The sequence below is a fragment of the Oryza glaberrima genome, chromosome 12, assembly GCF_000147395.1.
Source record: "Oryza glaberrima chromosome 12, OglaRS2, whole genome shotgun sequence".
Classification (NCBI taxonomy): domain Eukaryota; kingdom Viridiplantae; phylum Streptophyta; class Magnoliopsida; order Poales; family Poaceae; genus Oryza; species Oryza glaberrima.
In genome coordinates, this window is record NC_068337.1 from 9,453,067 (window position 1) to 9,465,933 (window position 12,867).

At 39.9% G+C, this 12,867-nt stretch overlaps 1 protein-coding gene across 1 annotated transcript; it reads left to right on the forward strand.

The window, feature by feature from the left end:
• Positions 1–4,641: 4,641 nt before the first annotated feature.
• On the forward strand, positions 4,642–12,767 carry LOC127757552 (probable Ufm1-specific protease). The gene is made up of 13 exons (XM_052283090.1): positions 4,642–4,919; positions 5,003–5,338; positions 5,934–6,184; positions 6,603–6,690; positions 6,925–7,100; positions 8,213–8,303; positions 8,414–8,533; positions 8,821–8,868; positions 8,965–9,041; positions 9,994–10,082; positions 10,379–10,490; positions 11,052–11,154; positions 12,322–12,767. Exons 1-13 carry the CDS (start codon positions 4,718–4,720, stop codon positions 12,549–12,551), a joined length of 1,923 nt encoding a protein of 640 aa, XP_052139050.1. The 5' UTR covers positions 4,642–4,717; the 3' UTR covers positions 12,552–12,767.
• The last annotated feature ends 100 nt before the right edge of the window (positions 12,768–12,867 follow it).

The window sequence follows — 12,867 nt, forward strand, 5'->3', positions numbered from 1 at the left end:
ACAATTTCAGTTGATATGACATGTAATTGCACTGTAATTTTGATAAAAATATTGTGTAACTAAATATATATTTGTTATTTTCTTTAAAATATAAAATTACAATCCTATATAACTGAAATTACATTTGCAAATTCTAATTTTGATAAAAATATTGTGTAAGTAAATATATATTTGTTATTTTCTTTAAAATATAAAATTACAGTACTATATAACTAAAATTATATTTATAAATTCAGTTGATATGACATGTAAGTGCACTGTAATTTTGATAGAAATAATGTGTAAGTAAATATGTATTAGTTATATTCTTGAGTAAATTTCACACACACTTTGACACTTGGCACTTGAGTACATATATTTTGGTTGTGTAGTTTCACAAAACTACACTATCGATGTATAGATTTACCCGCGAGATGATGTGGCTGTTTCACCTAGGACGAGGATATGGCATCCTATTACCAGCTATCGCACGAAATTAATATGATGCCACGTTCTCATCCTAGATGGAACAACCACGTCATCTCACGGGTGAATCCATCCATCGATAGTGTGGTTTTGTGAAACTAAACTACCAAAATATATGTACTTAAGTAACAAGTGTCAGAATGTGTGTGGTTTTCTGCAATTTGAACCATGAAACATGTAGTTTTGTGAAATTTACTCTATATTCTTTTAGGGATAATTTTGTTTCTGCCCCTACTTTGATATCTAATATTGATTTTACCCCTACTTTTTAGAGTTTTTATTTTTACCCTCACTTTTTTAAACTGAACGCTTGTTTTGCCCCTACTTTGGATGGTGAAGTTAACGGTGTTAAGTAATTGACAAAATGACATTTATACCCTCTCATGTATGTTCATTAATTGTGTTTTTGTCCCCATTTTATACATATAGCTTTAGAACTTTATTTTTTGAGTATATTTAAAATTAAATGAAGCACATTGACTAATATCTAAAGGGAACAGATAATTACAATTTACAAAATGTTGTCGAAATTTTGTTTAAGTTCTATCAAAATGTTGAAATTTTGTCAAAATTCCATCAAATTCATAATTTGTCCAAATTGTTATATTAGTCAATGTGCGTCATCTAATTTTAAATATACTCCTAAAAATAAAGTTCCAAATCTACATGTATAAAATGGGTAAAAAACATATTTAATGTACATACATGAGAGGGTATAAATGTCATTTTATCAATTACTTAACACCGTTAACTTCACCATCCAAAGTAGGGGCAAAACAAGCATTCAGTTCAAAAAAGTGAGGGTAAAAACGAAAATCCTAAAAAGTAGGGGTAAAATCAATATTAGACATTAAAGTAGGGGTAGAAACGAAATAGCCTAGTCCGTTGGATGTAAATATAAGGAAAGAAAATCTGGGATCATTCCACAGATGGATAGACAGTCCCAAGAACTGAATTTTTTACATTTTGGTCCTTTTTGAAAACTTATTTTACAAATAGACCCCTGGGAAAACTTAAACCAAAAATGGTCCTTTTTGGGGCGCCAGAGCGGCTGGCGCCGTACCCCAACATGGCGGCGCCAGCCACACTGGCGCCGAGCCCGTGCCACCGTGGCACTAGGGCTGTCCGGAGGTGCTGACTGGGCAGAACGGGGGCGCCAGCCAAACTGGCGCGGCACCTCATACCACGGCGCCAGCATGGCTGGCGCGCCCCTCCTCTGCGGCCCCCCAACTTTCTCCCCCCCCAAATTTTTTTTGCCAAGTCTGTTCTGCCTCCGGGCAAAGGCTGGCGCCCAGCCCCAGACCGCGGCGCCAGGGTGGCTGGCGCCGCCCTCCTCCTCGCCCGACACCCTTCTGCCTCCGGGCAAAGGCTGGCGCCCAGCCCCAGACCGCGGCGCCAGGGTGGCTGGCGCCGCCCTCCTCCTCGCCCGACACCACCGTATTTCCCAGTTAGGAAGGTTGCATCTATAGCTAGTACTGGCCTGCAATGCTTAAAAGCCTCTATGGAAGGACCAAAGCACCAGAATGCACGCATAAAAATTTTCTTGGTCACTCCATCAACGTTGACAACCCGATCAGGATGAGTATCGATGTGGTAGACCATACTGGGATTTGTCTGCTTAATGGCTTGCAGCAAAGTGGGCAAACGGACGTACGCTTCACCCCATTCACCGTAAATGAGCTTCATAGCCTCCTCTCGTGCCCTCCAAGCCTTGCCATACTTCACCCTATACTGGAAAACCTCAAATATATACAAAGCTAACGCAGAAGCAGAGAGTGTAGGTTGCAGTTTTATGGCATTGCATAACCTATTTGCTATGAACTTAGATGTCAGCTGCCGGTGGCTCCCTGAACCTTCGGCAGTAGCACAACTATGGTCCTTACCAACCCGTGATATCCTCCACGTGCCACTAGACCTCTTAGTTGCATGGACCTTCCATTTGCACCGTGGGTTTTCACATTTAACAGTGTACCTCCTGTTTGCGGCAGAATTGACAACACGGTATGGACGATGGTGCACGATGGCGTACTCCTGAAGCCATAGCTTCAATGCGACCATGGATGGGAACTCCAAACCCTTTCTGAGACCATCCACCTGGAATGGTTCTGGCAACTGATCTAGGTTGATGCCGCCATCTAGTATTGCACCATGGGCATGTGTTAGGTCCCTAAACTCAGGAATGTCCGGCTTCCTCCCAAACACCTTCTCAAACGCACGACATTCCTCTAATGCTAACTTGTCATTGTTAGTTAGTGGAGGGAATGGACGGTCATCATCAGAGTCTTCAGCAAATTCAACATCATATTGCTCAACACTTGCCTCCTCGTCAACCTCCTCTCTATTGACTTCTACTGAGACAGAATCGTGACCACCACTCAATTCGACATAAAAGTAATCATCTGGATTCACATATTGGCTTGCTACTTCCGTCGTGTATTCACGGTTGCCTCCGTACAACGACCAATGCACACTCTCCGACAAATGTTCACTTAGATCAAGCCCCTCTTGTACTAACTCCCTTTTCATCTCCCTCGCTGCATCCACATCATCACTACCGCAATGTCTCTTTGATGGGCCTACCTCCCCTAAATCATTTCCAAGCAAAGGTCTCTTCTTATTTTCTTCCCCCTCCAAGTCTTCTCGTACCAACTCAGTCTTACTTGCACCCCCTCCACGACGAGAAGAATATGTCACAAAATTCTTCTCAATGTAATGATAAGAAGGAGATTTGTTTAGATCCAAATTTTCTACGGTACGTACCAACTTTGATGCAAACACCTCTAGAGATCTAAACTGAGACTCTTTTACCAAATCAAAATAAACTTCCCATTCCAACTGACCTATTACATTTAATATATACTTATGCCCTTGACCAACATCGTATCTCCCATAAAAACAAATCTCCACATTATCCTCGGTCCATCCAAGAACTTCTTTCACTCGTGACCTTAGTTCATCTAGAGTTGGGTGGGTGGGAAATAAAATGGTCTTCAATGACATATCCTCAAACTCAACATGTGCACCAACATAAGGTTCCACCATTCTACCACCGTAGTAAACACGAACAATTCTATCCATCTACACCAAAAAATCAAATGTAAATTTGCAACATAAATTAAATCTTCATTCCTAAACGTAGTCCAAACCGACGTATTATAACCAATGCATAACTTAATTTATCCCAAAGCTACTACTCCAAAAAAAAATATTTAATCTACCGACAACTATCAACAAGTTTACTAGTGCATTACACATCTAAATATTACAAATACTCCGTCATACAACCCAACCTAGTTCTAATTAACTATAATCAATTTCTATAATGCAACTAAAATTTTCTCCCCTTCATATAATTAATGGTTAAAAGTTTAACCTATAGGCTCTAGCATCAAGTCCATCAAATTAAAATTACTTTCATGCCTCAACCATAATTTTTCATCCATCCATCCAACCAAACAATCCAAATATTAACATTACCACATATATGGTTAAAAAAATCATGACACCAATGAGTACATTGCAAACATGTAGCATTACAACAAGTAAATCCTAAGAACAAATGCTAAAAATCACAAATTTGGGCAAAAAAGGGATTCTAGGGTTACCCTTCGATCTACAAATTCAACCAATAAAAACGAAAAAAAAGAGGAGGGAATGGAGGAGTCTACCTTTCTCTTCGATTTCCACAAAAAATCCCGCGAAAAACAAATTCAAATGGAGTGGATTTGAGGTGGGGAGGTGAGGGGGAGAGAGTGGGGAAGAACTGCTGCTGCTCAGCTCGGGCTGATGCTTGGGCGAAAATGGGAGTGGGGAGAAGAAAGGTGGTGGGGCCCACGGGGTTTAGGGGGGCGGCCCTCAGAGAAGGGGCGCGCCAGCCATGCTGGCGCCGTGGTATGAGGGGCGGCGCCAGTGTGGCTGGCGCCCCACTTCTGCCCAGTCAGCTCCTCCACGCCAGCCCTAGGGCCACGGTGGCACGGGCACGGCGCCAGTATGGCTGGCGCTGCCATGTTGGGGTACGGCGCCAGTAACTCTGGCGCCCCAAAAAGGACCATTTTAGGTTTAAGTTTTTCCAGGAGTCTATTTGTAAAATAAGTTTTCAAAAAGGACCAAAATGTAAAAAATTCAGGTCCCAAGAAGCTCATAGCTGTGCCGCCCGTAGGCCAAAAAAAGCCCAAGCCGAAACGCAACTGGCGAGCAAACGGTGGGAGCCTTGGGAGTTGGGAAGTGAGGCAGCGTATTGACTGTGCCGCCGATGGAAGCCACCGCCGGCGGATCACGCCGCCGTCCAACCCTCCTCCGCCTCCTCTGCCCGAAGAAGTCCCTCGTCTCCCCACCCACCCCTTCCCTCCGCTGGCTCCTCGGCTCCCCGCGCTTCCTCCCCCCTCTCACCGTCGCCGCCGCCCTCCGCTCCCTCCCCGACGGCGCCTCCTCCCCCGATCTCCAGCGAGAAGCAGGTAAAACCCTCTCGCCTCACTCGCCACCTTCCTCTATCTATCCAGTGCGCTCTCTCGCTTGACAATCTCGTGGTTCCGTGCAGAGGAGATCAGGGGATTGCTCGTCAGGGGGTTCGACATCGTGGGGGCGGTGCACGTCGGGAGCGCGGATGCCGGCGGGGCGCTGGAGCTGGCCCGGGCGGTGAGGGAGAGGCTGTACGGGGAGAGGGCGAGCCATGGCATGGTCGGGGGCTGCGTGGAATTGGGCACCGGGGAGATTCGGTTTGTTGTTTCTGAGGGGGACGGGGTGGAGGCGGTGGAAGTGACGGAGGTTGTGTGGGAGGATGATCCCGGGAGGTTGCTGTGGGAGAAGGGATGCCTTCTCCGCTGCGAGTTGCTGCTGAAGCTCCCGCTCTATGTTCCTTCGGATGATACGTCTGGTAATTGTTCGATCCTCTCCTTGAGCTTCAGAGACTGAAATCCTTTTTGATAGTTGCAGTGCAAGCATGATGGTTCTTACTTTGCATGCATTATTTGAAATATGTAGCACGAATGCACGATCATGTTGTAAATATCTTAAGACTTAGGTACAGCACGATCATGCTGTAAATATCTTGATGTCATCAAGCAAATTGTGTTTGGTATGATTATCTTTCACATAGCAAAATGGTATAATAAGCTGCATGAATGGTTTTTTTTAATAGGGAGTAGGGTATGTGGGGATTGTGAAGTGTTAAGGGTAAATTTCAGTAGGCAGGTATTTGTTATGATCAATATTCACATGGTTTGTACAACACAAATATCACCATGATAGTTTACTTGAAGACATTACATTTAATAAAACAGATGGAATACTTCCATTGGATGATATGAATAGAAGGACCTAAGTAAACTATTAGCAATGCAAGGACCAAATTGCTTCATGTGTTGTCAAAGTTGGAGATGTGCCTACTTCATCTGTATGGTTTTGATTCTGGCAAATGTTTATTCAAATGTTTCCAAATTGTTTATTATGTATTGTGTCACTTTTTGCAGGCATTGAAGCAAGGTTTTATTCACTCATTGAATCAACAGCTTCTAAGCTCAGAGATCCTCATGTTTCTTACCTAATCGAAGGCCCACGAACAACTCCTGGTGAATCACATTATTCTATTATCTTGCATGGCAATGATCTGAATTCTGTTCCCCATTTATCTCGAAATGGAAGCACAGAGGAGTATGATGCAAATATTGTATCTTGTTCAAAATTCTTCCCAGCAAAGAGGAGCCTCTCATTGACAAGAGAGGTAAGCTTAGACTCAACTAAACCTGCCATATAAGTTGATACTTAACTTAATACTTCCATGTTGTGATTGGTTGTTAGTTCCAATTTGATACAAATTTATTTCTTGGTGAGCTTGTGAGAATATGTTTCCTGGAGCTCGAATGAGGAATGTGGAGTATGGACATTGTCAGCTTGGTTCACTTACCTTTCGCCTGTTCATGAAGGCATCAAATTTTAAGTATACCTAGCTTCAATATCTGGCAATGAAAGTTTATATTTCAAATTGCCTGACTGACATGTATAGAAATGTGAAGTACATGAAGTTATATTGTTTTGAAAATGCCTAGTAATATATATCATATTTGGTGCATTCTATAGTAGGATGATGCAGACTTCTTGTACCATTCTGTGAGCACCTTTCTGAAAATTTTATTTGCTAGAATGCAGATGCAATTCAAATAACCATATTGTCCAATCAGTCATTCAATAGCTCAAAGGCTAGCACCCCAGCAGTTGAGTACTTTCCAGGTACTTGTTTTCTTGAACTTATTTTGCGCCCTCAAAAGTTTAAATCCCTCCATTGTACTGATTGTGGTGTGGCAGCTGGCATTCTGCCTAGTAAAGCAAATTCTTTGTGCAGAAGTACACTTAATTATTTATGCTTCAACATTACTTAATGTCATACAATTTTTTCGTTGTCCACTTCAATTCAGGAAATGTTACTCTCCCTTAAAGTAAATATGCTCTTGTTCTTTTTGCCAGCACCTGCATTGGCTAGCCTGAGAGCAATCAACTTGAAGCTAGATATACTTTGCTACACTTCAGTAGATTTCCCTGTAGCTGCTGCTGTGTCTGAACTTATTATTCCAGGATTAGCTGATCAGCTGAGCATTATGAAGAAGGCTATTGTATCAGAGCTCACAACTCAACAACCCCAGGTACATAATAAGTTAGCCCACGCTTGGCAAGGCAATTAGCTGTCCAGCGGCAGTTATGGAATGCGAACCACAAGAACTTTTCACCGCAAGGGCACCCAGCTCTTCCAAATTTTTTGGTGCATTTCAGGATGTTCTAAAATAGATCGTAAATGTAGAATATGTGCACATGATTTTTTTTTTTTGCACTAATATGATCACATGCACTGTGCAAAAGAAATAAAGCGATATTACAAAATTGCACATATTTTTTCCATGCAGTGCACGTGATTACATTTTTGCACAACTATTTGCTAGTTTACATGTTACAATCTAAGTGCAGTGTACAAAACAAAACATGGCTTCATGTGATTCTAGGAGCATATTTAATTTAGCCGTGCCTGCATGAAGTCACTCTTGTGAGTTTGTGCAGACATTAGGGAATAACCACCTGTGCTTCCTTAGTAAGATTGAGCTCTTAGATGGGTGCACAGTGTTACGCATATGCTTCTTTTGATGAACCATGTTGACTGCATTGGAGATGCTCTAGCAGTAGTGTGAATGCTTAAAGATGGTGCAGCAGCAGCAGCATTGTTCCTTTGACTCCACCAATCCACCTAACAAGAGTTGTAGCAAGGATAACTTGTAAAATTCTAGGCCGTGTTTAATTTGTTTCTAGTTTGAATATAATTCTCAGGTGCTAAAAGATGGTAGTCGTGTTCTGAATGTTTGACATCTTACATCTCGTGTCAGCTATGTAATGACTGCAAACACAATCAATCTGGAAGTTATCATAACATTCGCGTCATCTAGTGATTTTGACTTGTCATGAACAAAGCGTACAAGGCATGCCACAGGTGTGACATTATGTAATCACATGTATTCCTTTTATTATCAAGGTTTTTTTGGAACATGGACTTTTAATACCAAATGAACAAGTAAAAGATAAAGGTTGCATGGATCTCTGTAGTAAACCTGAGAAAATATATAGGATGTTGCCGTGCATGTATCTTTTGTTTTAATTTATTTGCATCATTTAATATGATTTCGCTGGTATTTATATTAAATTGATTGCAGGTGCAAAGTGTTTTTTTCTGAAGATTTTTTTATCAAATGGTTATTGCCCTTGTTTTCAGCTTTCTCCGTACCATTTTGTTCCTCCTGGACTGTTAATCCCAGTAACGACTATATATGACACAAGATATGGGGAGATTGAGGAAAAGCAAAGTATGCAATTTTCTTTATATGCTAATATTTTTTTGAGAATTTGTAATTACTTCCAGTGAGCATAGCGTGCATCGAGATAATCTATTTCATGAACTTTACCTAATTTGCAGGTGAACTGAGAAGAAATCTGCACTTACGGCTACAACTTCCCTTAGATCGTCCTTTATTACGAATTTCAAATGCACTAAATTTTTCCATAGGAGGGACAGATAAGAAAGCATCAAAAAGTGGTATGGTGATATGTATATGTTGTTAGAATGTTATACTCCCTCCATTTTAGAATGTAAGATGTTTTTGTTTTGCCCTAAGTTAAACGACTTCAAGTTTGACCAAGTTTATAGAAAAACATATCAACATTTCCAACAACAAAAAAGTATATTATAAAAATATTTTGAATGTTGGATTTAATGAAATTAATTTCGTGCTGTCTAATGTCTGCTTATTGATTTCCGTTTCTTGACACTTCTATTTTGAAAATAATTTTCTTTTTTTCATTGTGATCCACCATCGAGTTCAGGTTCATCATTGCTTCGGGATGTCCACAGAGAGATTCCATCTAGTGGTGGTTCGTAATTTCTCTATATTTTAATTTAAACATAATTAGAAATCCTATGGATATTTTTCAGGGAGATAATGAGTTTTCATTTCTTATTTACTGCAGTATCTGGAGGAATTATATCATTGATTGATGGTTCCTATGAGTACTACCATTACCTTCATGATGGTATTGATGATAATGTAATGCCTGGCTTCCATCTATGCTGAATATTTTTACCTCAGTATCGTACAGTTTGTTTTCGAGTATTTTGTTCAAGCTGCCTATACAACAAAATATTGATGGTTTAACTTCAGAACAGATTATAGATCCCTAATATGAATGTTGACAGGTAGTAAGTTGAGGTACACGTTACCAAAAAGATTGACATTGATGTGGAATATAAACGAAATATTAGAAATAAATTCACTAATAATGTTTTACAGAACTGTAATCATTCATTGGTGCACCACAGAACCGTAGTTTCAAAAAGATCATTGTAACCATTCTGAATCAAGCAGAACCAATACGATGACTTTGGCTCGACACATGACTGCTTGACTGCTTGTTTTTAAGTATCATCTCTTTGATTCTTACTTTCTCTTATAAAAATCTCTCTTCAACTCCTTGCATCGAAGAGGGACAAAGCCACCTTAAAATTTGCAACAATAAAATTAACTGTATCTGAACATGAAAACACTACCATACGTCAAACAGGTGTTAGTGGTGTTTCGGAGCTATTTTCCATGCCCAACACAGTATCTCTACAAACACGATACCTCCTAGACATGATCATGCTACATAGGCTTACATTCGAAGTTCTTCCACCTCAAACTATGATGTTAGGTTTCATGCACAACTGTCTAGTAATAGCAGAAGTATGGGAAGACACTTCGTAATTAGCACACTTAAATTTCGAAAGTAGATTCCATATTGGCCACAGTTGCTTGCCTTATCACCAAGCCAAAACTTTGGTATTACAGGATGAGACCTAAATATTGTTGTGCTGCTTTGGATTATCCAGTTAGCATTTTGCAGTGTATGCCTGGAGGACAATATCTAGAACTGTGTTTAGTGTCCTCTTCATATGTTTCTAGACTCTTTGTATCTGACCTACTGTTGTTCTGACCAGTCTTGGCCATTTTTCTATTTCAGGGATGGGGATGTGCTTATCGTTCTCTACAAACTATCATGTCTTGGTACAGATTGCAACAGTATTCATCTATAAATGTTCCATCACACAGGTTTGTATGTACTAATATTTTTCATGCCTACATTTCTTGTTGTTTACCGTCACACTTAATTACCAGGTCATTTACATCTATATTTGTTTGATATAAGTATTAGTAATGTATTCTTGAAAACCGGAACAGAATTGTGGTATTTTTGGTATGCTTTACTTAAAATGCAATTAGTCTGGTGTTGTTGATTAATAACATAAATCTAGCTTGCCATATGTGCTTTCAACTGGAGAGACTTTTTTTTACACTTTACAAATTATGACGTCAGACTGATTCATGTATTCGAGACTCCTATTCAGGGAGATTCAGCAAGTCCTTGTTGAAATCGGTGACAAGGATCCATCATTTATTGGATCTCGAGAGTGGATTGGAGCAATTGAACTAAGCTTTGTCCTTGACAAACTGCTTGGAGTATGTTTCTATTTTACTTCCATTCTGATGAACAATTATCTAGATCATTTTTTTTCTGAGAATGGGAGGGCTTTGTTAGTTAATACCTGAAGTCCATGTTATCAATGCAATATCGTATCTTGTATATTTTATGATTTCAATGTCTATTTCAAATTGGCTTGTGGTGTTGCCTGTATACCTTTAAGCAAAAAACAATCAAATTATATCTCAAGCAAAAAGCAGATATAAATTTGTTATTGCTAGATGTTGGTTCTGTGGCATGTCATGCTATCAGATTGCATGATTGTTCACAGTAAATGTAGCTTGGAATTAATTTCTCCGCAGTTTCTGTTGCCCCTGTTATATGTTAAATTAAACTGAATTTCAAATTGCTGCACATTGAAACCATTCTGGAATCTAACAATCTGATCAACTAGAAGCAGAACTTATCTGAGAACACATACCTTAAAGCAGTTTCCTGTGTTGACACCAGGCAATTTGTTTCCATGTTAGCTTTATGTAGTTTTCTATGTTGATATCATGCCATGTACCATGTTAGCTTAACAGAATATGTGACAACAGGTTAGTTGCAAGGTTATTAATGTGAGATCTGGTGATGAACTTCCTGAGAAATGCAGAGAACTTGCAATCCATTTTGAAACCCAGGGAACTCCTGTGATGATTGGTATGTGCTTTGTTCTACTTGTTTGGTATTATTGTTTGTATCAATCACAGAAACCTTCCTGCAATCTACCCTTATGGTGTAATCATACAATTTGGCTTTTGGTAGATGCACTAAATCAACATGAAAAGTTCCAAAAGGAAGATGATGGCATAGTATATCGATTATTGTAGCGTTCTTAACAATTTGACATTCAAATTCATATTTTGTTTGAAATACCCCCAAAAAAAAGCATTAAATTTTGTGATGAGAAACAGGTCCTTTTGTTCTTTCATTTTCCTTTTTGTTTATCAGCATTTCTTGTTCTTAATGTAGAATGAATATAAACTTGAAGGTTTATACACAGTAGTAAATTCAGAAGTCTTTTACATGTTTAACACCTGACGTCGGCTGTGTTCTTAGGTGAGGGTTGGGAACCCTCACCTCCTGCAAGGAAAACGGAGCGATGGATTAGTGCACGATTAATTAAGTATTAGCTAAAAAAAACTTTAAAAATGGGTTAGTATGATTTTTTAAAGCAACTTTCCTATAGAAAATTTTTGCAAAAATACACCGTTTAGCAGTTTGGGAAGCGTGCGCACGGAAAACGAGGGAGAAGAGGATGGGAACTAGAAGAGCCGAACGCAGCCTTAACCAAGCAAGATTGTATCTCTACTACTTTAAAAGCCAGTAGTGGTGGTGGCAGTGAGTCTGCCTCCACCACTACCAACTGACATGTGGGATCTAGCAATAGTACCATATATGTTGGTATATCAAATTAGAATAAAAGAAAGGAGAGTATAGGATAGTCGTAGAATATGGATAGTTTTGATCCATTCTCTGTGTATATAATATAGGCTTTACAACATATAATTAAGTTGTCTTTCTTAACTTCCGTGGCAATGCACAGACATTTAGCTAGTGCTTGTATGATGCAACCATCAGTGGACAGCAACATTGCTTGAGTCGAGATATTAAATACTAGAATGAATATTCTTGCCTTCCGTGCAATTCCACTTTTTTTCTAAACTGAACCCTGCACTTCCACTTGTTGAGACTAGAATGCATTCATCTCCTCCCTGCTCTTCACGTCAAAGAAACATTTGAAACCCTGACGTGATGTTATTCATGGTTGTCTTCAAATAGTTTTGGGTCAATTATGTGCTGAAATCCTGACCCAAACTAATGCAGGTGGTGGAGTCTTGGCTTACACCCTTTTAGGAGTTGACTACAACGAAGCCAGTGGTGATTGTGCTTTTCTCATCCTTGATCCACACTATACTGGTGCTGATGATCTCAAGAAGATCGTGAATGGTGGATGGTGTGGGTGGAAGAAATCCATCGACAGCAAAGGCCGTAGCTTCTTCCTGAAAGACAAGTTCTACAACCTTCTGCTACCCCAAAGGCCTAATATGGTGTAAAAACTGCATCGCTATGACACCTCTATGGATCAAAGAGAGTGGTTTGTACATCGCTATGAAGAGAGCTTCTTGATCAGTGTAAAAACTTGCTAAGCAAACTATTTTTCACTGTCGGAGCCTGGTTTGTACATCTTATCTTGCATGGAGAAACTAGAGCTACAGTTGCCGGCATGTTCGTGATCTCATTGATGTTATAGTTTGAACTTTATGTTTCTTTGTGGTCATCTCATTCTTTTGCTTCCATCAAGTTCGCTAAACTGGTACGACAAAGGTAGGCTGAATACTCCACTGACACTGGCAAGACAGAAATTGGCAT

Coding starts and splice junctions, on each gene's coding strand:
- LOC127757552 (XM_052283090.1), top strand. CDS start 4,718: ATGGAAGCCACCGCCGGCGGATCACGCCGCCGTCCAACCCTCCTCCGC. Junction 4,920..5,002: donor CGATCTCCAGCGAGAAGCAG/GTAAAACCCTCT, acceptor GGTTCCGTGCAG/AGGAGATCAGGGGATTGCTC. Junction 6,185..6,602: donor GCCTCTCATTGACAAGAGAG/GTAAGCTTAGAC, acceptor TTTATTTGCTAG/AATGCAGATGCAATTCAAAT.